This window comes from Tachysurus fulvidraco, chromosome 9 (assembly GCF_022655615.1).
Source record: "Tachysurus fulvidraco isolate hzauxx_2018 chromosome 9, HZAU_PFXX_2.0, whole genome shotgun sequence".
Classification (NCBI taxonomy): Eukaryota; Metazoa; Chordata; class Actinopteri; order Siluriformes; family Bagridae; genus Tachysurus; species Tachysurus fulvidraco.
The window spans coordinates 14,155,279-14,180,376 of record NC_062526.1 but is presented as its reverse complement, the minus strand read 5'-3'; the positions used below and the strand labels follow the sequence as shown (position 1 = coordinate 14,180,376).

Sequence of the window (25,098 nt, the reverse complement as noted above, 5' to 3'; positions counted from 1 at the left end):
TTTATCACGTTATTGCTGTATTTTTTGTAGTTAGTTACCAGAAGTCATACCTCCATCTCATCTGACTACTGTAATTTGAATGTACCTGATGTCGAAATTGCGACTTAAGACTAATAAATACATGAACTTGCCAGCAAGACCTGAACACACAATATAATCACACTTTTGACCAGATCAACAGAGAAGAGGAAGGGAGTAGTTTCATAACGTTTGTTTAAAGTTTATTTTAAGGAACAAAAACCCTGTTAAATGTTAAACCACTTCAGCAGACTGGAGGAGACTTTTTCTGCCTTTGTTTAAACTGTCGTTGTAAAAACTTATTAGGACCTGTATTTATGTGTTCCAGTGATGAATTAACCAGAATACACAGATTTATGCTGTACATATGATTTTCTCCTTATTTTACCTTCTTAACTAGAATGGAAACAGAGCAATACACGTCATATGTATTATTAAATTGTTTAATAAACAAAATCTTAGAAACATGGACAACATTCACACATACAAATGAATGGAGGAAAGAATTCATATTTCTGTTACTGAAGAGCGAAGAGAAAATGTGCTGCACTTCTGGTCTGTCTTGATGTCTTTGAGGGTCCATCATAATCACGCTCCTGTATGGCTGTCTCCATCATCATCCACCATTTGTCTCTTCCAGATCTGCAATGCATCAACATTTAACTATCGAGTTGTCAGCACATCAGCTAGAGATCTTTCCGATATACACGTTTGCCGATACAGACCTGGATGTATGCTTCAGACAGCGTGATCATCTGAGGCAGGATATCGGTTACCTGCAGGTCTTGGAGTTCGTACCACTTCCCGGTGCCCTGCAAGTGTTCAGAGGTCAGATTTCAGCCTCAGCGTATTAAAGACTATGCAGATTAACATGAGCCAGATGGCTTAAAAGCACTCACATGATGCAGGACATGGATTCTGTAGGATCCTTCTGTAGGCTTCCCATCATGCACTACGTTGGCTACCAAGTCGTAGGTTGTGTTTTTCTCTGTAGCCTGGGCCTCTTCTGTTAGATACTCACGCAGGTCAACATTACTAACAAACATATACATAAAAAGACAGGAGGAAGAAATCAAATAGCTGAAAGGCAAAAACATTTCCGCTTCCAAATTCACAATGATCTCAAATAAAGTGATTAAAACTGAATCAAACAACAAATAAAAAAAACTACAGAAAAGGTGGGCTCACGTGATGGGGAAATTGACGATGGTGGGATTCTTCTCAACAAAAAAGTTATTCTTGGTGAATCGCTTGATGTAGAAGATGAGGTACGGAGGGAGTCGGGTTAACTGGAACCTTTTGAGGAAGTTTTCTTTGTAGGTTTTGTACTCCTGTGATGATAAGTGAGAAATAATAAGTATTTCTGCCACGGCGTGCAGTCTCGCAGCTGATTAAAACAGAACTGTTCTGATGGAAACATCATAAAAATTATGGACTATGATCATAAAAATGTTTCTCTTATAAGATTATAACAGCTATGGAATAAAACCATTCCAATGCTTTTGGAGGATGCTGAGGATATCAAGCATACTCTCTTCGCAAAAATGTTTAAATACAACAATTTGGAATGTCCCATATAAAAGAGAAACCACTGGTGTATCGACAACCAGACATGGGACCGGGTGGCCAAGAAGAAAACAATAACGGCTGATAAACACAGAGTGCTGTGAAGATAAACCCCAAAACAACAGTAACATCACCAACCACCTCCATGGGGCAGGTGTGAAGGGATCACAAAGACGACCACAAGACGCAAACCATCCAACAACAGGATTTGCACATAGATATACATTGATGAGCCACAAAAGTTCAGGAATTAACTTTATCAAAACAGGAAAAAAAGTGTGGAGGAACAAAGGAACTGCTCATGATTCATAACTTACAAACACATTTGTGAAACATGGTGGTGGTAGAGTGAGGGCTTGGGCTTGCATGACTGCTGCTAGAACATTCTCGCTCATCTTTATTGCTGTAACTCACCACAGGTGTTATGTTCAAGATGTGTAACATGAAGATGCAGCTGATCTATCGGTCTTATCCATCTATCCACCCATCTATCTATCCATCTAACGTCTCATTCATCTTTCGATCTCAAACAGAAATGATTCAGTGTGTATGAAAAACAAAAGTATCAGCATTGCCATTCCAATACGTTCTGAGAGGGACTGTACATTTGCCTCATGAAGTCAAATGCAGAATTAATGAAGTAAACTTCCTTTCTTTTTAATCATTTCTGAATGAAGAAAGAAAGACTGATCGTCATATACATATACACACACACACATATATACACACATATACATATACACACACACACACATATATACACACATATACATATATACACACACACACATACACATATATATACACACACACACACATATACACACACATGCACATATACACACACATATATATACACACACATATATATACACACACATATATATACATACATACACACACACACACATATACACACACACACACACACATATACACACACACATACACACACACACACATATACACACACACACACACACATACACACACACACACACATACACATATATACACACACACATACATATACACACGCACACATTCACATACATATACATATATACGCACACACACACATATACGCATACATATATATAGACAAATATATATATATATAGAGAGAGAGAGAGCAAGCTGCCAGTGTTTGGAGGCCCTTAACCCTTTCTGCTCCATGGGTTCTGTGTCATGGCTGACCCTGTACTCTGACCCCAGCCTCCAAAATTGAGATATGCAAGAAAAGACTTTCACTGTGCTGTAATGTATATGGGACAAAAAGGCTTCTTCTACCTTCTCCGTGTTACCGTTGAACTTGCCCAGAATGTTGAAGAGAGGAACCTGAGGGATGATCAGCTGCTCTTTCTCATCTTTATAGAGTGGTGCTGTAGGTAGATCAAGGGTGAGGTAGAGAAATGTGGACTCCAGCATCTCCTCCTGATATTCCTCTTTATGCAGCAGCGCTTCTTTCTCCTCTGGAGGCTGTGATGTGGAGAAACAGAGTGCAGTAGTGTTAATAAACTGTAACACTGCAGTGTATATAAGGACTGGATAAATCGGAACCTCTCTTTTATAGTAAAGTCAGCAGTGAAACATGAATATTACAATAGTGTTTGGATTTAGAACTAAATAGCAAAATGCTCAACTAAATATTTTAGTGTCTGTATCAAGACATCCAAAATCTCTTAAAATGCCACATGGAGCACAAGCAGTTTTTGGTAAATTAAATGATTTATTTATTTTCATATGTCCATGTTGTATTTTATTTAGCACAGTACTATATACTGCTTCCTCTTTAGAACATTTACAATAACACTGTTTCTGTTTTAAATCACAAAAGTTCTGTAAATGCATTACAAATCCATTTACACTGAAGCATCTACATACTGAACATCAGGAAAGATGTTAATGCATCTTTGAATAGAATTGTTCCAGCATTTAATCTTGAATAAAATCGGACCTGTTAGAAATGAGACCATTAAGGCTGCTATAGTAGTTCTTTAAGAGAACACTTGAATTTTTAAAATGTTGGAACATAAATTACACAATGTGCACTAATTTAAAAGACACTTGTAAGACCTCTGACCGCTGAAGTGTCGTCTGCGCTCATGATTAAAGCTGTAAGTTTTGAGTAACGAAGTGTTCAACATTCCACACTGTTTTTATATCATCCTCGTACTTGAGTGTACTACTGCGTGTTGTACTACAAAGTGCAAGAGCAACAGTTTTTTATTCTTTAGAATAGTGATGAACTAGAGTGAAAGCATGACTCCTACAAAGCCATTTAACGCATGAAAGCAGTGCTCAGGCACCATTCGTTACCCACCAGATCAGGGTGAGGAAGTTTCTTTGAGAAGATACGCATGGACCCCTGGAAGACCTTTGTGACAATAGCTGAAAAAGTATCAGAAAGTAAAAACGTCATATTGAGCTGCTGCATCATTTAAATCAACATGTACATCTCTGTTACCTACAAAATCATACTGTAATAGATTTATATAGAAGCTACAAAAACATTACAAACTACAACGATCAATCCTTGGAAGAAACAGCCATGCTGAAACTCACATGGTTTCTTCTTGGTTCCACCTAGAGCTCCATGCAGTGCGTTTAGAAACCATGAGAGAAAGTCGACAGCATCCCCTGCAGGACAAACAGCAAAAGCGCAAGCTTAGATTCTCCTTCCTTCCTCAAATCTGCATGTCCATGTGAACAGAAAACTCCAACGTAAAGCTAAATCAGTATGAGACGTCAGTCGTACCTTGCTTGGTGATCTGGAAGGTCTTCTTACTGCAAAGCACCACAGCCTGCAGCATTTCGTGTGGCGAGACGTGGGCCTTAAAGTTGCGTGGGTTCCAGAGCTTGCGCATGAGCTCGCCGAAGCGCTGCACCAGCAGGAACATGATGTCACCGGGAGGCCGCCGGATCTCGCGGTAGTTTTCTTCCTCTAAGAAGTAATTACGAAGAGGTGGCACGTTGCACAGAGCCTTTTGGAAGATGAAGAGGTAAAGGAAGATTTCTTCACTCCATAAATAAGACAAACACTACAGGACACATCCCATCACCAGGTAACTTCAGGACATTAAATAAACCTCCAATGTTTGTGTGCTATAAATGTTAATGTACACAAAACTCAATTCACTACTTTCATTTTTTTAATAAAGGTTAATAGGGTTTAGGCAATGAAATGATATTCATAAGGAAAGAAAACAGCATACAGAGTGCCAGGCAAAGTGCACGCAATAAACATACAGACTACAAAAATTAAAATTAAACAGTATTAAACCGTTTGGGACTTTATGCCAGCCTCTTTTTTTTAACTTTAATATGTTAATTACTTGATCGTTTACAATACAGTAGTAAATGGTTGATATATTTTCTTATTCATAGTAAGAAAGTGCTGAAAAGAAGCTTGCGCTCCAATAAACAAACGTCGATGTTGCATGTGGACTGACCGAACAAGTTGAGGGCAATGTGAGCTGAAAAGCTAAAACTGTACAATAAAAAGATTCTCATATCTTAATTGTTTGTGCAGCAGCACTAGAGCACCTGCATGTTATAATCTCTAACTAAAGCCCTATTTGGATGGGGAGGCAGTTTACATGGGAATCTGAAGTAAATTAAAGTAATTGGAGCAGATCCATTATTTTTGGTTCAGTCTGCACTTTGGGGTTTTTCTCCTTCTACTTCTGAGGAATGACTAACTTTAACCAATGTTTTGTCTGGATATGACTTTGCTTGCAGGAGTGTTTTCCATTCTAAAATCCAAAACATATCTAACTTTGTCTCTGTATTGCCAACACTGGGATCCCATAAGGAATTGATTAACATGGCTGTTCTCGTGCCAGATAAAGTCAAAATATGATTGCAAGTTTTTTTAATCATCAACTTTTAGGCTGCGAAACACCATGCATCACAACATGACAATGTGTGAAAGAATCCATTTTTCTGGAAGCTTCTGGAAGGAAACTCATCAGAAACTCTGCCACTAAAACCTCATCAGCAGTAATCTTAACTTTGTTTCACAGCTGATAAAGACACAGGAACGAGGGTTTATCATTCATACCTGCAGGACCACGTTGGCATAGTCATTGGCCTTTATATTATTGAGGCCCACAATACCAGGGAGGTACGTCGTGCCATCATAGGCCCTGTACAGCTTCCCATGCTTATCTAGATTAGCAATGTGCTGTTTGGTGAACGTTGGCTTCAGCACATACTGCACAGAAAAAAATGTTAAAATTATATCGTTGTTTCATTCTATACAATATAATTATATTATTGTTGAAATATATCTATCAGATCTAAATTATTCCATGCAAATATGGCTGTTAGTCAAGTCTTGTGTATAAATACAGATCTTCACAGCAGTGCTTATTACTCACAGTGATATCCTCAAGAGATGAGTCAATGATCTCATAGTTATCCGGTAGACAGTAGAACTTGAGGGTGTGAAGATTTAAGAAGACGTGATGAGTGAACTGAACACTGTGGGTGTAGGCATGAGACTTTAGACCTCTGCCTGAAACACAGGAGCACACACAAGCCTTTTCTTCTTCTTTCTTCTCTACACACTATAAACTCCTACATAAATACAGACCTAAACACATTAGAATCAGAATCAGATAGGTATTTATTGCCAAGTATGTTTTCACATACGAGGAATTTTTTCTAGTACAGGAGCTTCAGAGTGTAAACAATGATAAGAAATGAACACATATAATAGACAGTTGTATGTACAGTGGAAAAAAAGAATGTGCAAATTGAAATATAAATGTGCAAATTGAAGTATAGATGTGCAAATTCTAATATAGATGTGCAAATTATAATATAAATGAGTACTTGTAAAGAATGTAAGAATAGGGTTTGTTCTGTGTATGTTAGGTGTTCATCAGATGTATGTTAAGTGTTCATCAGATGGATTGCCTGAGGGAAGAAACTTAAATTAAAGACTGAGATGCTCCTTTCAGCACACTTAGTCCTGTCAGTCTCTGCTCTTCTACAGCTGTATAGTGTAAAGGTTACCTCCAGAGGAGAGGTTTTTTTATTCCCTCATGGAGTATTTCCTTTAAAAATGTTCTGGAAGAGTGTTATAAATGAAGCTGAAACTGAAAAGCAGCACAGTTTGTATATATATAAAAAGGCCTGTTCTTTTCTTTTTTTTATTTACTTCTACATTTACATTTACAGCACTTGGCAGATGCCCTTATCCAGAGCGACGTACATAAGTGCTTAGATCTCTAACATTGAATACATTAATGCTGTAATTACTTCTGCACTCTCTCTACTGCGATTTAATGTAAAAATGACACAAAGGCTGCACTGTACAATCCTTCACACTGCGTTTTCATAAATCATGCTTTAAACATTGGTACCTTGGAAATATTTCCCACAGATGAGACAGGCATAGACGTTAATGTGCGAGAGGGAGATTGAGCACAGTTTCTCAAAATCAAAGTCCAAAACACTCCTATAAATAGAGAGAGAGTGGGGGAGAAGGAGGGAAAAGTATTGATATAAAAAATGTGTGATTAAGAGTCTTCAGCTAATCCTGGGCAAATACATTTTAAAGGTTTCAGACTCAAACCTGTTGATGGTGTCGAGGTAGGGACAGTGTCGGCTTCTCTTGTCTTCGGTGTCATGAGTACGGGCCACTTTTACTCGCACCTCTGATAATCACAACACAAACAAATGCACAGCAGTCTCATCATTTACTCTCAGTTGTATTTACTAAACGGCTTACAGGTGAGGTGCTTGTTTGTTTGTTGATACAGATTTCTCATTATAGGGCAGACAAGATAATGATCAGGTTTACTGTTAGAACCACATATTACACAGAAATTCAGCACTGATGTATGAGAGGTAAATAGGTTCCAGATTGCAATGAAGCTGACAAAGGTACAGCAAGGACAAATACAGAGAGGACGAGGACACTGAGGAGGAGTATGCTGAAGAGGATGGTGACGAGGACAGTGGGTATAAAATATTGTCTTCCATTGAAAGACACCAGTTTCTGAAGATACAGGAAATGCATTAGCTTTGTTAACGTAAGGTAATGTAAAGTGTAAAGGTAACGAGATTTCAGGATCTCCTCAGGTGAACTCAACACATCTTCAAGACCCTCAAGATATGAAATCATTCATGAGCTTCAGAGTCTTCATTATTATAGAATAAATACTCAAATGCGTCTGATTATTATACTGATTATATTATATAAAAATATTAAGAAGTCATAGGTTTCAAGCTGATATTTATTATTAGTATTGCAGCACGATTTTTTTTATATGAATAATGTAAACTAGCCATAGCTACAGCCTCAGACAGCTAGCATGCTTGTTTTGTAGCATGCTAGCTATTTATTCGACTAGAAAATAGCCTAAAATTGACCTTTATAAACACATAAACACACATATAATACCTTCATCTTCTTCTTCAATGTCGATATCTCGCTCCCGTTTAATATCCGCCATTGTTTTCGTTTTTCACGGACAAATAAACACTACAAACTCGAAAAGAACTAAAGCCGACAGACTTTCTCCACCCATATTCCGCTAATCGCCTGCCGCCCATGCATTGGCTAGTATCGTTCAATGTTCCGTTCTAGGGTTGGCAAAGCAAGTTATACCAGGTTCACTTTCCAATTGGAGAACTAAATGACCGTATATTGTGGCCAATCATAGCACACGGAGGCGGGATTATTTTAAATACGGGTGTGGAATAAACGTTACTATTGCGTTCAGTTCAAATGCACTTGGATTTCCCGGCTACACCAGCAAGACAAAAAAAAGATGGACGATAATATACTCACCCGGGATTTATTGTAAATCTTTCAACTATCATATGGCTTTTTTTGAGAGTTATACTTCACATTGCTGCTTGAACTGTTAAATCATTTACATAGACAATAAAACAAAAGAGAAAGTAACCTTTTATTACGCTCAATTTTCCCTACATTTCTTGGTGCGTTATTTTTTTTTTCTATAAAACTCCGGGGGGGGGGGGGTTCACTTGGCCAACACATTACCCGCTGTCACTGAGGATGCAGTGGAGTGTTTTGAGCAGTTTGTGTGTTTGACGCTTTTGAATATGGAAGTTTTGCAAAATGCCGAGGGAGAAACAAATAAATATAAGCCGGGGGGTCGACTAGACATGAGTCATGGTTTCCTGCACCATATCCGGAGAAATCAGATTGCTAGGTATCTTACGACCTAGTAACGTTAAATAAACAGAATTAGCTAACCGGCTAACATTAGCCTTGTTAAAGAGGTCCATCTTTAGCTTATTAGCTGCTTTACAGCCTTTTCACTGTAGTTTGTGGCTCTAATAATAAGTAGGAATAAGTTATTCAATTTTAATTAATCAAAAATGACGGATTATTTTTTTGTTTTGTTTTGTTTTAATAATCTTCTAATGAGTGTATGTTATATTGAAGGGATGATTATGACCGGGAGGTTAAACAGGCCAAAGAGCAGCAGAAGCGCAGACACACGGCGGCACCGCGGCGACCCCGCAGACCGGACCGGGAGGTTTATCATCCCCGCCATCGCAGTAACATCCTCACTTACTTATTAGTCCCTAATAAACACTCATTCAGCTGCCACTCGATTGTACCACATGCTTTGTGTGTACAGTTACTGTAGCCCTGTGTTTATGTGCACAGCCGGTCAGCGCTTCTCCCTGATTACTTTTCCATCTGCAGTCACTTTAACTTGAGCTGTGTACAACAAGCATCAGGTTCCGAGCAAGTGTAACGTTATATCGATCACAGCAATGCTGCGTTCACACGTACAGCGATTTGTGTGGCTGTTCTGTCCTGGTTGCTATAGTAACAACGTTTACCAGAGGATTGCGAGTTTTATCAGCAAATGTTGTCACGTCACTGGACACAAAGTCACCAAGGCTGTCGCTGATATCACAGGACGTCATTCTCAGCTCTCAGTAAAAGTGAATGAATTCCCGTGGCTTTATGGCAGCGAGTCACTGTACGTGTAAATGAAGCATTAGATACTGTTACTGTGGCTGGTTTGTGCATTAACTGCTTCACTGCTTTCAGCCACAGCAGAAGAGAACTAACTATATTATACATTTAGGAACAGGTGTTTTGGGGAGATTAACTTTAATATGATCACGTGTGTCTGTGTGAACTCTGGGCTGCAGGTGAATCTGAGGCTGGGGCTTGTGCCGAGGTGGAGGAGTGGAACGAGAGCGGCTCGAGCACCGAGCCAGAGAACACGGGTACCGAACTCTTCTGGCTCGACTACCAGGCTGACAGCGGACACGTGACGTCGTTCCTCGTCTATAAGGCACGTGTTCTGAGTCATGTAGCTCACACCATGAGAGGAGTGATGGAGCAACAGTGAATCCTTATCTAGAGTGACTTACATTTAATTGTATACACCTGAGCAATTGAGGGTTAAGGGCCTTGCTCAGGGGCCCAACAGTGGTAGCTCAGTGGACCTGGGACTTGAACTCATGACCTTCCGATCTTTAGTCCAACACCTTAACCACTAGGCTACCACATCCCTAGTTTGAGGCACATTTAACCGCTTTATGTAGCCACGAATGAAAGACTTTCATGGTTTGTAGAACCACCCGCTGTAATATTCAGTATTTTGGCATGTTGTAGGAGGCAAAAACTTGCACTCAGTGTTCCACTTTACCCAAACATAGTCAGGACAGTGATGAGGCTATTATACAGGTATCATGCATGTCTCAATCATCACACACTCACCCGGGAGGTAAAGATGTCAGACTTGCCGACATGCTTTCTGACACTGTACAAAACACTGCAATAGAAAAGCAGAGAAAATGTGAAAATAGTTGTAGTGAGTTGTAAGTGTTAAATGGCAATGTTGGGAATGGTATTTTTAAAATGAATCATTTCATTGATGATTACATTTCATTACTACACACTTGCTTCTGGTTTGAGGTGAGATTTATGAATTGCTAAAGCACTCACTCAGCTTTAGTGACAGTTTATTCACTTCAAACACAAAACATCGATTTATTTTTATTTAAATCCCCAAACCGTTCAATAGGTTTGCTTTAAGAATCTGTTTGTTTGTTGGTTATTTACAGCTATCATTTGTCTTTTTGACATTCGTGATAACGGTGAACAAATCCCAAATTAATTTTTTAAGGAAAAGCTGCAGAGTGGAAATTTGTTTAAAAGTGTAATGTGACGTAGTAGCATTCATATCAACTAGTCATCGATCCCTGAACAGGAAACCTGCTCAGGTTGGTGAATTTAACACTAAAATTCACATGCAAGACTCAACTTGTCCTCATTCCCTGTGAAGCAGAGGTTTTTGGTCCGGACAGACACACTCGTATATATGAGTGTTGAACTTCTCAGTCCTGCTTTTTTCTGTAATAATAACTAACCTTTTGCTGAGAAGGAAAATGGCATTCTGAAGAACATACTGGAGATCAGACTCTGAGTCTGATGTTCCAGTTCATCCTAGAGGTGTTCAGAGTCAGGGCTCTGTACAGGACTCCCGAGGTTCTTTCTGTTCTCCGTTGTCTCCGTGGAGCTTTATGCACAGCTGCATTGTCATACTGGTGTCAGCCTGTTCGTTCCAGTCATGAGAAATAGTAGCTCTACAGCATACAATGACATTCTGTAAAATTGTGTCCCTTAATGGCAAGAACCATGTTTAGTGTAATACGATAATAAATGTTTTATTTGCTGATTTTATACCACAGGAGGATGAGCCTGAAAGTGTAGTAGAGCGAGTGGAGCAGAAGAACGTTCTGGATGCTGCTATGAAGGCGGCGCTGTTAGCACGAATCAGCCGAGAAATGGATAAGCGGCGAGATAAACGCTGAAGTTCAGAAAAGAAAGCGATGATGGATGACCTCATACAGCGATAATGACTGTTGTAATGTGTGATACACACATATACACACACACGATCTACAGGAGCACCGAACGCAACAGAGCAGATGTTCTTCGTCTCTGTGCACAGAAACGAAGAGACGCTTTCTACAATACAGAAATATTCTCATCAGATGTTTTTATCTGCTTGTGAGGATGGCAGAGGAGATGGGATGTTCACAGGAAGCAGAATGAACTATCAGATCTCATCCGTTTACATCCAGAGTTTCATCTCGTGCAGTTTTCCATGTTGTTTGAGGATCTGTTGTATAAAATATTATGCAGTCTATTATGTTTAGCTCAGGATTAACGGCAGAACATGTCAGAAACGAATAGTTTTTTGACCCGCTACGTCATCTTGTGCTTTATCAGCAAAAACATCTCTATATATATAAAACCCACAGCGTGGTTCAGGTTGAAGATGTGTAGGTCAAGTGAACTGAACAGGTGTCCTAATGTTTTTATTTATGATGGTCCAGTATACGAAAAAAGTTTTTTTTTGAGGTCTTGCAGATTTCGTTTCACCAAGAATGATTTGGAACATTGAACTGTACAGCCTTTTATTTATGTTCTTCAGCTACATTTCTTTGGATTGTTAAAGAGATTTTTTTATTCTTGTAAATGTGTTTTCTGTGTTGAAGCATATAAAGAATGCTCTTTATCTTTACACTACTTTGCTCTTTACACTACAGACTCCACTTAACTCTTAACTGACTGAAATGATGTTTCATTCTTTTGTCAAGATATTTTGATCTGCATTTGAGGCTGAAATCAGTTTGCAGCTCCTGCTCCAGAGGGCAGTATTTACTAGACCTACTAGATTTACTCTACACTCACGCACCAGCTCGCTCCTGTCTCAGGGTCTCTACAGTGTGGGTTTAGTCTCCATCTGTTTCACACACATCATATAAGACCTGGTCATTAGCTGGTCATTTGAATCTGATCCTTTCCTGAGGAGGACAGTCTGATCTACAGTCATGTTTAGAGAATGAGGTCTGGGATTCATACTAACGTGTAATGTGATAGTTTCACCTCTCAGGACAGAGTAATTCTTTAGAATATAGTAGATTAAATGCAGTGACATGACATTACCAACAAGAGCAGACTTGTTTAAATCTGTAGTCATGGAATAGTATTGCGCTCCAGTACACACAACACACTCCAACTGTGGAAACTTCCAGTAACAGACTAGACTTTCAAGGTGAGACAAGGACACAGGTGAAAGTATAAGAACCAATGAACCAATAAATAAACATTTATTGAGATCTTTTACAGTTCCGAAGACTTTATTTTTGCTGCACATTACAGTGGAGTTCTTTTCTTCAAATATCCCAGCTTTTTATAGGAAGTTGGAGTCAAAGCACCGAGCAGCTAGATGGTATTGCTTAAACCCTGATGTTCTGATCAACAACCTAGGGCCTTAACTACTGAAGAGATTTCACTGAACCTTCATGATGTTACTAATGATATAAACTGGTTTCTACTGTTCCAGTGTATAAGCCTTTCATGACCTGCTCATGTACTTTTTACTGTATGATGTAAAGACAGAAGCAGTTGATGGCCGGGTTTCATTCCAGCAATTGATAGCTGTGACCCTTTTCACAAGTTACTTGAGCTCCCAGGATATTTATAGCAGTAGTTCTGAACAGCATCTTAGTATGATGCCTTCTTTCAGCAGGAATCAGAGCATAAGCCACAGTAGTAGAAGTACAATCTGTTCATTATGCTAAACAGACTGGTTTGAAAGGATATGAGCTGTTGGTAGTTGTGTTTGAGCCAGATCTCTTTTATATAACTGTAAGGCTCAAAGGAAAGTCACATGATAAACCAGATCTGGCTCTTGGTATGGTTTCTTTGTGTAGACACACACACACACACACACACACACACTAACCTTTTTAGAACAAATTTGAGCCAATGAATAATTGTAAATACCACAAATAAACCATAACATAATATTTTAGATTATCTTTTACATCTCTTCTAGATCAGCGCTGCTAACAGGAATTAAGCTGAAACGTATAAATAATAGTGACGACTCTTGAGGGAATGCAAAATACGTTTTATTTTTAAATGACATAAATAAACAGAAAGGGGTAAAATAAAGACTCGATGTAAAAGCCGTCAGAGACAGAGAATGTAAACAAGGCTAGTTTCTCTGTAAAACACTAGCCACATTTTTCAGTCCCGACAAGGCAAAGTAAGCAGAAAGTGAACATGACTGAGAAAATGCCTATTAAAATTAAAAAGGTGGTTCTTTCCCTTTTCCATCAGCACCATGTTTTTTTACATTTAATGATTGAGGAAAAAACAAATGAGGCATTAGATCAGAACATAAGCAGAGAGCTATGACATTTGGTTTGGTTGAGTGTGCATTTCCCCACAGATAAGATTATCTGATGGTCTTGACATTGTAGGGACGTTTGTCTACGCCCACAAGGAAGACTGCTTTCTAGAAAAACTGCAGCAGGGTTAAATGTAGGCATAGAAAGTACTAGCTGTTTAATTCAGTAATTCTTTATGAGATCAATAGAAATATTCTCTCTCACACACACAGGAATAACCTGAGTGCATGATGTCTTTAAGAGAAATAAAATAATAAAAAACAAAGACTTAGGAATGAGGATTAAGGTCATGACTTTTAAAAGAAATATAAATCATTTTGCTTTGTGTTGGTCAAGTTGCCTGTTGAACAAATGTTTATTAATTACAATCTGAACGTTTGTGTGTCGGATGAAGCTTGTCTAAACCTCCACCCCTCTCTTGCAGCCTTGCAGCCTTCTCTGTAGTGTACGTCAGCAGGCCTCAGGGGGGTGAGTTTGACAGCAGTTTAATACTGGAGCTTTTTGGGAATCTCCCATGGGAAGGAGTCGCGTCCGAAGTGGCCATATGCAGCCGTCCTCTGATAAATGGGCTTCTTCAGCTGCAGATCCCTGAAAAACACAGAACTGTGGTGTTAGCAGCAATCTCTCTCTCTCTCACACACCCCCCCTGAAGTACAGATTTGTACTACAAAAGAAAAAGAATGTGATTTGAAAACATACCTTGAGCCACTTTCAGTATTTAGTGATTATTACTAGCACACCGTCTCAAATCACACAGTTCTAATCTGTTACCGAGTACTAATCTGAGCCAGGTTTCTAAACACTTTGACCTTATATTCAGGAGTATTGCTACACAGTTTTCCGTGTATATTTCCACCACTCACATGCAAAATCACACAGTAAATATAAACCAGGCTCAAGTGTTTGTGTATTACGTCACATCACATGACGCTGAGACGGATTTACAACACCGCTCACTGGAATGGTCCATCAGTAACAGGGCTATTCCTTTAGTTTTTAGTCAGGTTTGTTACACATACAGGCTAATAAACTGTATATCCAAATAAAAGGAATAGAAGTCGAAACCTCAGTGTAAATATATACAGTGCTCGACAGGAAGTAAAAGCCATTAAACCACTGCGAAGCTTCTGGGTGAACAGAACAAATCAATGCGCAGATGTGTGCTTTTTTTTTTTTACCTCACAATGACTCCTGGACGAAGGTCGAAGTTCTTCTTTACAATCTCCAGCAGTTCCCTTTCACTCTTCTTCGACGTGCCATAGTGGAAAATTGAGATGGACAGAGGATGAGCCACTCCGATTGCATAAGATACCTGTAAGACATCAGCAAACAAATCAATCCTTAGTGCTCATTTATTACAAATACGGTCCTAAGTGCTGAATCGGTCATTCCTGGACCCAGTCATTTCTCCCATTATCGTAACAATGTAGCCCTGTTATACGTGAATGTGAATTCTTTTCCTCACCTGTACAAGCACACGCCTGCAGAGTTCTGCTTTGACCAGAGACTTGGCCACCCAGCGGGCAGCGTAGGCAGCAGAGCGGTCGACTTTTGTGTAATCCTTCCCAGAGAAAGCTCCTCCGCCATGTGCACCCCAACCGCCGTACGTGTCTACAATTATCTTACGACCTGTTAACCCGGCATCACCCTGTCGACGTAATCAGAGGGGAAATTATAGATTTAATATACGTCTTTGGTCAATGTAGCAAAGAACAAGTTCAAAGAGCAAAACTACAGCTAGGACAGATTTACTAGCAAATAAAAAAAAGAAGATCAAGATTTTTATATTCTTGCTATTGCAAAGTAATAAAAAAAATAGTATCTATAAAAGAAAAATATTTAGCATTTTATCCATAAAAAGGTCATAGAACAATGATCAGGGGAAAAAAAAACATTAAATGTACATGATCATATTGCTAAAAGAAGAATTTCAAACTAATTATTTGTTAAATATTCACTGTCCACTTTATTAGGAACACCTGAAAGACCCAGGAAATTTCTAAACTAGTCAAATCAAGAAGATTTTATTGTCATTTCGACCATATATAGCTGTTGCAGTACACAGTGAAATGAGACAACGTTTCTCAAGGACCATGGTGCTACATAAAACAAAGACAGGGCTAAGACTACTTACAAAGTCTTAGCCACAAATTCAACTGTGCAACCTGGTGCAAACAGTGCAGGACAAAGACAGAGCAGACAAAAGTTTACAAGACAAAGATCACAGTCATCATTCTGAATCTCGATGTGAACGGGGTTTGACGCTCTAGAGCTGTATCTGCTCCATGATTGGCTGATTCAGACAACGGTTCCTAATAAAGTGTACAGTAAGAGTGTATCCCAGTTCTAAACAAAGCAAGTAACAAAAGCCTTAAAGACTGTACACGAACATCACCTGAGGTCCGCCGATGACAAAGCGGCCGCTGGGCTGCAGGTGGTAAATGGTGTCGTCGTCCAGGTAAATGCAAGGCACCACTGCTTTAACCACCTTCTCCTTCAGAGCATCACGCATCTCATCAAGGCAGATGTCTTCATCGTGCTGCACCGAGATCACTATAGTGTGCACACGCACCGGGAGCATCGCACCGTGGTCCTGTCTGTACTGCACGGTCACCTGAGAACAGAACGGAGCATTTAAAACACTGTTTATATTGAAGGAAGATTTTAAGAGCTGGTGTAGAAGCAGAAGCCACACCAGAGTCTTCTGAACTTCAAAATCAACCGAGTAAAGCAGGTGGAATCAGGAAGGAAAACCTGCAGCCACACTCAGTGCTGAGATTTAATATTCACAAATTTTACCGATTAAAGAGAAAATATGCTGCCGCCATAATCATGAAGCATTTTCCAAGCTGGGTTTGGCCCCACATTCCACTTTCCTTAGTTAGAACTACTGTCTTCCCATCTTCATCCCAGTAGGCTTGGTATCTTCTGGGATGTCTCCAAACCCCATGCACTGAGCACAAGGCCCCGTTAGAGAGGAAGAAATGCCATGTTTTTCACACTCACCAGAACTCAACCCAACTGAACACCTCAAAGTTTCGATCACTCTCTTCACTGCCATCCTCAAAACATCAGCTGAAGGGAAATCATTCGCTCTAGTACGGTTCAAGAGTCATGCACAATCTGTGCTAATGTACACTGAAGCGGTTTTGGCAGCTCATGAAGGCAACAAGAAAATAAAGGCAATAAAGAAATTAGAAAATTGAGGCATAAAAAGTTCGAGTGGCACTCACCTGGGTTTTGGAGTCCGGGCGGAGCCAGGGCAGGACACCGTTGCGACGCAGTTCAGCCATTTTGGCATTCAGCTTATGGGCCAGCATGATGGTGAGGGGCATGCACTCTTCGGTTTCATCTGTAGCATAGCCAAACATCAGTCCCTGAAAAACAGCACAGTATTATTTTAATATTTCCCAAGTGCATGAAACATTAAGATGAAATGTGGTTCTCCTCATAAGCTGGTCCTACGTTTACAGAAACCTTTAGAGTTACAAAGGGCGTGATCCTGTTATAACAAGACAAGAACTCACGTCTCGATTTAAGCCCTTAAATGTTCAATGTTAGAATCTGCTGTTCATGCTGTACTCCTGAAATACAGGAGTCATGTGTCATGTTAAAATGATCCGGTGCTTGGGATCCTGCCATATTCTATAACTGACCTGGTCTCCTGCGCCAACGTCCTCCTCGTTACGGTCCAAGTGAACTCCCTGAGCAATGTCCGGAGATTGCTGCTCCAAAGCCACCAACACGTTGCAGGTCTTATAATCAAAGCCTTTAAGGAAAGAGAAAAGTATTGATATGGCCAGGAGTCTTTTTTTTTTTTTTTTTTTTTTTTTTAAAAAGAAAAGAAAAAAAAGGAGAGAGAAAACCTTTAAGGGGGGGGGGGGGGAACACAGATTTCCCCCTACTCCTTTCAGTACAAAAGGATTTAAGCCTTTAAACAGCTTTTTAATGGGGTTATCAATTTCAATACCAACATTAAAAGAAAGACCTACAGTAGCAGATTGGCAGTGTTGGGGATTGAACCCTAACCTTCTGATCAACAATTCAGAGCCTTAGCCACTTGAGCCACCACTACACTGGCTATTTCCTATGTAATACACAATGTACCATTAATGTTAGATTTATAATTTTTTTGTTCATACATATATATGCAGTGTGCCCTCTTGATGCTAAATGTGCTTTTTTAAGCCAAGACAAACCATTTAATGGAATATTTCAGCAGTTCCTATAACATCATTGCACACTGTGACTACAGTGTTATAAAACACAAAGCTCTAATCTGTGACTATGTGAAGACATGTATGCTTGCTTGCGTATGTGGTGTGTTTGGTTAAAAGGTATTGAACAGGGGATGAATTCCTGACTCGTTTCTCAGTGTTCCTGCAATACCGACAACTACAGAAGGAATATCAGGTAATGTGGACTCATGGTGAAGTCCAGTCCCACTCCTGAGACACGAACCTTTTGAGGAGTCGTCATAGCCGATGTGTTTCACAGTGTCTCGGACGATCTTCTGGTAGTCCACGTTGGCACGAGACGTCACTTCTCCTGCCAGTAAGATCATTCCAGTCTTGGCTACCGTTTCTGAAACAGGACACAAAGGTATAAGTAGATGTTTAGTCAGACACAGAGTCAGAGACTTTACAATACAGGATTCTATGTAATATCATTTATTTACCACAAGCTACTTTGGCATCAGGGTCTTGCTTCAGATGGGCATCAAGAACAGCATCACTAATCTGGTCACAGATCTTATCTGTTAAACAGAAGAAAAATCATTTATTTTAATACATTTATTACGAGTTAATATAAAGATATTCAAAGTAAACTGGACTTTAACCAGTTGGAGGTGTTTTCAGGCCTAAATGCTACTTATGCACCAAAAATAAACGTACACTCGGTAATGTATGTCTGTATATTTGCACTTTTCTCTGGTTATTTGTATGAATGCTAACAGCATGTGATGTCCACACGTTATATATACACATATACAGAAACACGAGCGCTAACAATAAACTCAACACAGAAACAACACACTAACGGTGTTTAAATGTGTTTGTGTTTAAATCTAGTTCACAGGAGCTTGTTAGCTTTCTGTCTCTGCACAACGTGGCTCAGTGACACGGTCATTTACCCGGATGTCCCTCTCCCACCGACTCGGAGGTGAATAAGAAGCAGTCTTCATCAATGAAGCCGTTGTGATAACCGTTCATTTCTCCGTTCATGTCTGATCGCCAAAGTTAGTAGCCTAGGAAACTGCTCGTGCTACCGATGATTACCGCGATGCTCCGGCCTCGTGCACCCCGCGTGCTCCTGCCGCAAGCTTTTACATCCCGGTCTCTCCTGACGTCACAGATGCTACACCCACTGCTAATAATGGCGCCGAGAAGCTAAACCACGTGTGATGAAGCAACGGTCCATTTCTTCACTGTGCACACTAGCGGCCCCTACTGGTTAAAAGAATAACATCATGTGTAGCACGTGACACTAAATACTAAAATTCTGTGATGGTTGTGCACAGAACAGATTCAGAGACTGTAGTGTAGAACAGCATCAACAGCTCTTGTGGCAGACCATACTTCCTTAATTGGCATAGAAAGTATGTCCTCTGCTGGGCCTTTTTGATGATGGAGTTTATGTTGCACTCCCATTTCAGGTCTTGGGAAATGGTAGTGCCAAGAAACTTGAAGGCCTCCACAGATGACACAGGGCTGTTGGATATTGTGCACATAAATAGAAGAGCAGTTTTACACTGTGAACTGTGTGTGTGCGCATAGGCACCCTTTAAATCCTGTATGCTGTGAGGTGAAGCCTCCATGTATCAGACATGTTTGTCCAGCACATCCCACAGAAGCTTAATCAGATTGAGATCTGTGAAATTTAGAGGACAAGTCAACACATTGAACTTGTTGTTTCTCAAACCAGTTATAAACAACCTTTGCAGTGTGGTGGAAAATATTATTCTACTGAAAGAGAACACTGACATTAGGGAACACTATTGCCATGATGTAGTGGTATCCAATAATGTTTAGGTAGGTGTTACATGTCAAAGTAACATCATTGTGAATGCAGGACTCAAGGCTTTCCGGAAAATCATTGCCTAGAGCATCACAATGCTTCCGAAGCAAGCCAACCATCTACATGATGTAAAAGAAAATTATATAAATATGCACACTTACATGCACATGCATTAACTTCTCAAAATATTCCCTCAATGGGGAATAATGTTGTTTTCATTTTATAACAGCACTCCAAAACTATACAATCATTGAAAACTTTGAGAAGGAAGATATAAACCACATGCTTTGGAGCAGCATTGCTGTAAAACTCTCTAACTCTAAGACAATCTCTAACTCTCTAACTCTAAAACAACAAATTTTGCATTCTTTCTCTCTCTCTCTCTCTCTCTCTCTCTCTCTCTCTCTCTCTCTCTCTCTCTCTCTCTCTCTCTCAGTATCTATTATTATTTCTGGCTTGCTCAGGGATTTACATTTATGTAAATTTTCAAATATACTCAAATAAATATATTCAAATATATTTTTATATTTCTCTAAAGCTGCTTTCTACTGTAAAAAGCAGTATACTACTAAAGTGTGTGTATGTGTGTGTGAGGGTTTGTGATATCCACTGCTGTAATAAAATAAAAAAAGAAATTTGTTCACCCCTTGGCAACGCTTCCCTGACTCCTGTAGTCCTGGATCACACTTTGACAGCCGTGAGCCTAAATAATCATTTCTGCTCCAGTGTGCAAATAGGATTAAAAAAAGTCTCTGTTAGGTAAAAAGGCCAGGTTATGGTCTGAGCTTTTGATTAAATTGCTGAATAGATCACTTTGCTAAGAGATGGGAAAACTCATCTTCAGCCCTGAAGGTTTCCATGTTCCACATTATTCCTGAAATGATCTGCTGTAGGGATGCTGCTGTATGCCTGGATCAAACATTTCATGTAACTCCCAGCAAATAGAATGGTGTTGTATTTGTAGATAAAATAGTGCTCAAGGAAAAACAGCTGCCCTATAATATAATCTCTCTCTTATCTGTGCCCTGTATGCACACAAGCTGTGATCCACAAGATAGCTGTTATTCAATCGACTTTGTCTACCTTTGTCCAACTCACACCATCCACAGCAAAACTTAAGATAAGTCTGTTTGCTCTCGACACGTGTTTAAATGTGAGGTAATGTTACACCATGTTAGAAGATTGTACATTGTACTACTTTATAAAACATTATAAATATCCCTTTGTATTTCTTCAGTACAGAGTAGATTTTTGTATCAAGAGCCTGTAACATACAGTATGTACCTCAAGCTTACTATTTCAGCAGAAAAAAGTCATAACAATCTTGTCATTATATTTAAGCAAATGTCTTTTCAATCTCCCCACCTACATCACATCAGAAGCCCAATCTGGTGATCAGGGCCCAGGTTTTACAATGATTTAGTCATTTGCTTTTTGATCATTCAAATTCTTCTTCTTCTACTTTCAGCTTAATAGATTTTTTCCATAAAACATGCAATATGTTTATCAATCAGAAAAAAAATCTCTGTGGAAATAAAATCAATGTGTATGAAGATCAGTACAGAACAGAACAGTACTTTTTTCTATTGTTTCTTACAGTTCAATTTTTCTATAGTGTATATGTCCTTTATAGTAGGCAGTGAAAATGTTTTGCAGTTAATGAAAAACTCAATTACATTGTATTTTATTGGTATAGCACTTTTAACAATGGAGCTTCAAGGTAATTTCTGAATTCATGATAGTTTCTTGTAGTCTATTTTAGTCTACTTGAAGTCTATTTTGTTCAAATTATCAACTGTTTAGTGATAGAGACTTCAGAACAAAACTGATATGTAGCAACTGTATTCATATATATATATATGAGCTATATATATATTTTTTTAATTAATTGTAGTTTTTTAGAACCTTCATAGACATATCCAAAGAACATCCATGTTTTCTAACTGGTACCATCAACATTAATTTCATGTATAAATTCATGAGGAATCCAAACAGAAGTAGACTTTCACAATGGCTCAGGCAGGTCTGGAGAACAGAAGGTGACAGGATCACTAGTCTAAGGAGTAGCATGTGTAGTGAGAGAGAGAGAGAGAGAGAGAGAGAGAGAGAGAGAGAGAGAGAGAGAGAGAGAGAGAGAGAGAGAGAGAGAGAGAGAGAGAGAGAGAGAGAGAGAGAGAGAGAGAGAGAGATGGGGGTGGGAGAAACAGGTATACTCATTATCACATAATGTTTAAAGACAATGCACGTTCTGTGCAGAGTGTAAGCAGGAACTCTGGCAATATTAGCAGTGACAGCATAAGTAAAAAAAAAGAGCCAGAAGGTGACACATGAGCTTCATTGGGCATAAAACATCCAGCCACTCCTCCATCAACAAATCAATCAAAAGACATCCCAGTTCACCAAAATGCTTTATGCTTATGAATCCCCCAGATCTGCACCTTTACTTAGAAAAAAAAACAATCAATAAAATGTTTGATCAAAGAACATACTGTATGCTTTAATACTGCATAACTGTAGGGCTTTGTAAGTTGAAGATTTTCTCCTTGCTGTAGTCTACATTATTCAAAGTTTGAACTGTTTAATTGAAGCAGGCAAGGTGGATCAAAAAAGACCAGCATTTTTCTCAGGAACTGAGGCATGAGACCAATCCCAAACAACAAGGCTGATGTTGCAACAATGCTTATGCAGTACAGGACCTCCAGTCTTGTACCTTGTACCTCCTCCAGGACCATGATGCTACATAAACATACATACACAGAACTAAGGGTTAAAAGGTTAAAAAAATAACCTAGTAAGATAAAGTGCATGTGTGCAAAGTTGTACAACAAACAGTGCAAGACAAAATACAGAGAATAACAAGAGATGGTAAAAACAGACAAAACAATAAACTACAAGACAGATAAGTGACAGATACATAAAGATAGCGCCGACCAGTATACAGACAGATTAGTGTACAAAAGAGTAGTAGCACCATTTAAAAAGACCAACAACCATGTCTTGTTTTGTTCACATTTAGAGACAGGTTGTTGGCTCTACACCAGCCCATTGGTCATTGAACCCTCTCGCTCTATGCTGACTCACATGCATAATGCATAATGGTGTTGAAGATGCTTTTCCTGATCCGGACTGTCTGAGGTCTTGCCAGGATCCAGATGCAGAGAGAGGTGTTCCAGCTCAGCAGGCTCAGCTTTTCAGTTAGGTGCTGAGGGACGATTAGTTTGATTGGTGAACTGAATATTGTGAACATTTGTATATATTTCAGTCCTTTTAGTCCAGGTGTGTGAGGGCCATATGGAGGCTGGTGGCAAAGGCATTGTCTGTGGAGCAATTGGGATGATACGCTAACTGCATTGGGTCCAGTATGGGTGGCAGCCGGGGCGGTGACTTGCTTTATGATGACTCTCTTGAAGCAGGACTTTAAAGACTTCTTCAGCACAAGGATGAGTGTAGTGGTCTTGAGGCATGTTGACAGTCAGGGAAATCTTGAAGATGTCAGTGAAGACAACTGCTAGGTAGTCTGCACATTCCCTGAACACTCCCCCAAGAATGATGTCTGGTACAGCAAATTTCAGTGGGTTAACTCTGTGTTTTTCTCACATCGGCCGTGGTGAGACAGAGTACCTGGTTGTTGGGAGGAGGGGTGGTCTTTATAATGGGCCTCAAACCGAGAGCAGTGGTGGTGTCACTGGCACAGGCAGGTGAAGATTACCTTGTAGTAGTAAATCTGTTTAAAGAAATGTGTAGCAAAGGGATCTACTACACAAGTTAATGATTTTGATGAGTATATTATTGAAAACTTTAAAAAACTGTAATATTTCTCATATATGCTCATATATGATGACAAGTGTTTAAGGCTCTGGGTTGTTGATCAGAAGGTTGGGGTTTAAGCCCCAGCACTGCCAAACTGTTGGGCAATTGAGCAAGGCCCATAACCCTCCCTGCTCCAGGGGCACCCTGCAATCCTGCCCCTGCTCACTGACCCCAAACTCCTTGATATGAAAAGAAATCAATTCCACTGTGCTGTAATGTATATGTGGTATATAATAAAAGCATCTATGCCACAATTTCATTAGTAGGATTTTGCTGTCTACATAAGCAGGATTGGGAAAGATTACATGAGATACCTTGTATGTTGTTCATCACATTTATTACACCATCTTCTCATTTCAAGCACATAATCTTTCCCTCACTGGGAGTTGATGTTACAGGAACCTGATTTTAGATTCAACAAGGAATCCCCGCAGACACTCAGTAACTGGGCTTTACAAGTAAATATCAATCTACTCACATATAAGCTAAGTCTGGTGTTTTAGAGCGGGGAGAATTAAGAAAACATCACAGGATCTTTCTGTAGTGTGATGTGTCCCTCTAGTGGTGTTGTTCCAGTTAGAAATTGAAGCTACTCTGCATCCCGGCATGTGGACATTTTCTAGTATGGAACTGAGCACTTTATTAGGAACACATACAATAAATTCCTTCATTTATCTAATGAGCCAATCATATGTCAGCTGCAGATCTCCTGAGATTCTCACACATGGCAAGCTCCAGTGATCTAGTAACCTTTAGGTGGATGAGAAGAACAACACCTCAGGTTCATGTCCTATCAGTGAAGAAAAGTAATCTGAGGCTATCAGGGACAAAGATTCATTTAAAATGAACAGATGAAGACTTAAGACTTTTCCAGAGAAAGATCAGGAGATTTTTTTATTTTTTTTTTGGTATCTAGAAATTTCTGCCAGTTCCTGGTCAGTGTCATTTCTGGTGAAGATTTTGTCTTGGGTACCTCTCACATTCATTTATTCATCCTTTCATCTATTCACTCACTCACACACACACACACACACACACACACACACACACACACACACACACACACACACACACACACACACACACGCAGCACACACACACACACATGCACAAATCAGTCATTGATCATCCATATAGCAACACACAGGATTAAGAATAAAGCATGTTTACACTTCTAAACGGATTCGTTTGTGTAAATTCACTTGTTATTGTATGCAAACACCAGCTATGTGAAATAGATTATTCAGGGAAAACTAAATAAGCAACAAAATGACAATTTTATTTATCTTTTTTAAATGATTATCATTTTGCATATTCTGTAACGGAAATGTAAACTTATGAACCCCTCAATTGTATCTTGCTATAACAATGTGTTTTATTCCTTATATCTTATGTATGTCAACCCCATGAATCTGGATCCAGCCCTTGCCTTTCAGCACATTTGACGGCACTGCCATTGTTTACGTA

The 25,098-nt window shown here is 39.4% G+C and overlaps 3 protein-coding genes across 3 annotated transcripts; 1 reads left to right on the top strand and 2 right to left on the bottom strand.

The window, feature by feature from the left end:
- Positions 1–447: 447 nt before the first annotated feature.
- Positions 448–8,253, bottom strand: usp39 (ubiquitin specific peptidase 39). The gene is made up of 13 exons (XM_027145683.2): positions 8,000–8,253; positions 7,169–7,250; positions 6,957–7,051; positions 5,967–6,103; positions 5,648–5,800; positions 4,343–4,568; positions 4,150–4,224; positions 3,908–3,975; positions 2,875–3,063; positions 1,207–1,349; positions 918–1,053; positions 744–830; positions 448–660 (listed from the first exon to the last, which is right to left on the bottom strand). Exons 1-13 carry the CDS (start codon positions 8,049–8,051, stop codon positions 607–609), a joined length of 1,497 nt encoding a protein of 498 aa, XP_027001484.1. The 5' UTR covers positions 8,052–8,253; the 3' UTR covers positions 448–606.
- A 336-nt stretch (positions 8,254–8,589) lies between these two features.
- On the top strand, positions 8,590–12,125 carry c9h2orf68 (chromosome 9 C2orf68 homolog). Its single transcript, XM_027145685.2, has 4 exons — positions 8,590–8,777; positions 9,014–9,129; positions 9,739–9,884; positions 11,287–12,125. The coding sequence occupies exons 1-4, from the start codon at positions 8,668–8,670 to the stop codon at positions 11,407–11,409; spliced, it is 495 nt and encodes a 164-aa protein (XP_027001486.1). The 5' UTR covers positions 8,590–8,667; the 3' UTR covers positions 11,410–12,125.
- Positions 12,126–13,499: 1,374 nt separating this feature from the next.
- mat2ab (methionine adenosyltransferase II, alpha b) lies at positions 13,500–19,172 on the bottom strand. Its single transcript, XM_027145751.2, has 9 exons — positions 18,938–19,172; positions 18,482–18,559; positions 18,265–18,387; positions 17,460–17,572; positions 17,037–17,180; positions 16,199–16,417; positions 15,269–15,451; positions 14,982–15,115; positions 13,500–14,391 (listed from the first exon to the last, which is right to left on the bottom strand). Exons 1-9 carry the CDS (start codon positions 19,026–19,028, stop codon positions 14,289–14,291), a joined length of 1,188 nt encoding a protein of 395 aa, XP_027001552.1. The 5' UTR covers positions 19,029–19,172; the 3' UTR covers positions 13,500–14,288.
- Positions 19,173–25,098: the final 5,926 nt, after the last annotated feature.

What these genes read in the sequence shown, in the direction of transcription:
- usp39 (XM_027145683.2), bottom strand. Translation starts at nt 8,051, where the DNA reads ATGGCGGATATTAAACGGGAGCGAGATATCGACATTGAAGAAGAAGAT. An exon ending in TACCTCGACACCATCAACAG is followed by an intron (nt 7,052 to 7,168) that starts GTTTGAGTCTGA and finishes CTCTATTTATAG; the next exon opens with GAGTGTTTTGGACTTTGATT. An exon ending in GAATCCATGTCCTGCATCAT is followed by an intron (nt 831 to 917) that starts GTGAGTGCTTTT and finishes GAACACTTGCAG; the next exon opens with GGCACCGGGAAGTGGTACGA.
- c9h2orf68 (XM_027145685.2), top strand. Translation starts at nt 8,668, where the DNA reads ATGGAAGTTTTGCAAAATGCCGAGGGAGAAACAAATAAATATAAGCCG. An exon ending in CGGAGAAATCAGATTGCTAG is followed by an intron (nt 8,778 to 9,013) that starts GTATCTTACGAC and finishes GTTATATTGAAG; the next exon opens with GGATGATTATGACCGGGAGG. An exon ending in CGTCGTTCCTCGTCTATAAG is followed by an intron (nt 9,885 to 11,286) that starts GCACGTGTTCTG and finishes TTTATACCACAG; the next exon opens with GAGGATGAGCCTGAAAGTGT.
- mat2ab (XM_027145751.2), bottom strand. Translation starts at nt 19,028, where the DNA reads ATGAACGGAGAAATGAACGGTTATCACAACGGCTTCATTGATGAAGAC. An exon ending in ACGTTGGCGCAGGAGACCAG is followed by an intron (nt 17,181 to 17,459) that starts GTCAGTTATAGA and finishes GCTGTTTTTCAG; the next exon opens with GGACTGATGTTTGGCTATGC. An exon ending in GCCCGGACTCCAAAACCCAG is followed by an intron (nt 16,418 to 17,036) that starts GTGAGTGCCACT and finishes TTCTGTTCTCAG; the next exon opens with GTGACCGTGCAGTACAGACA.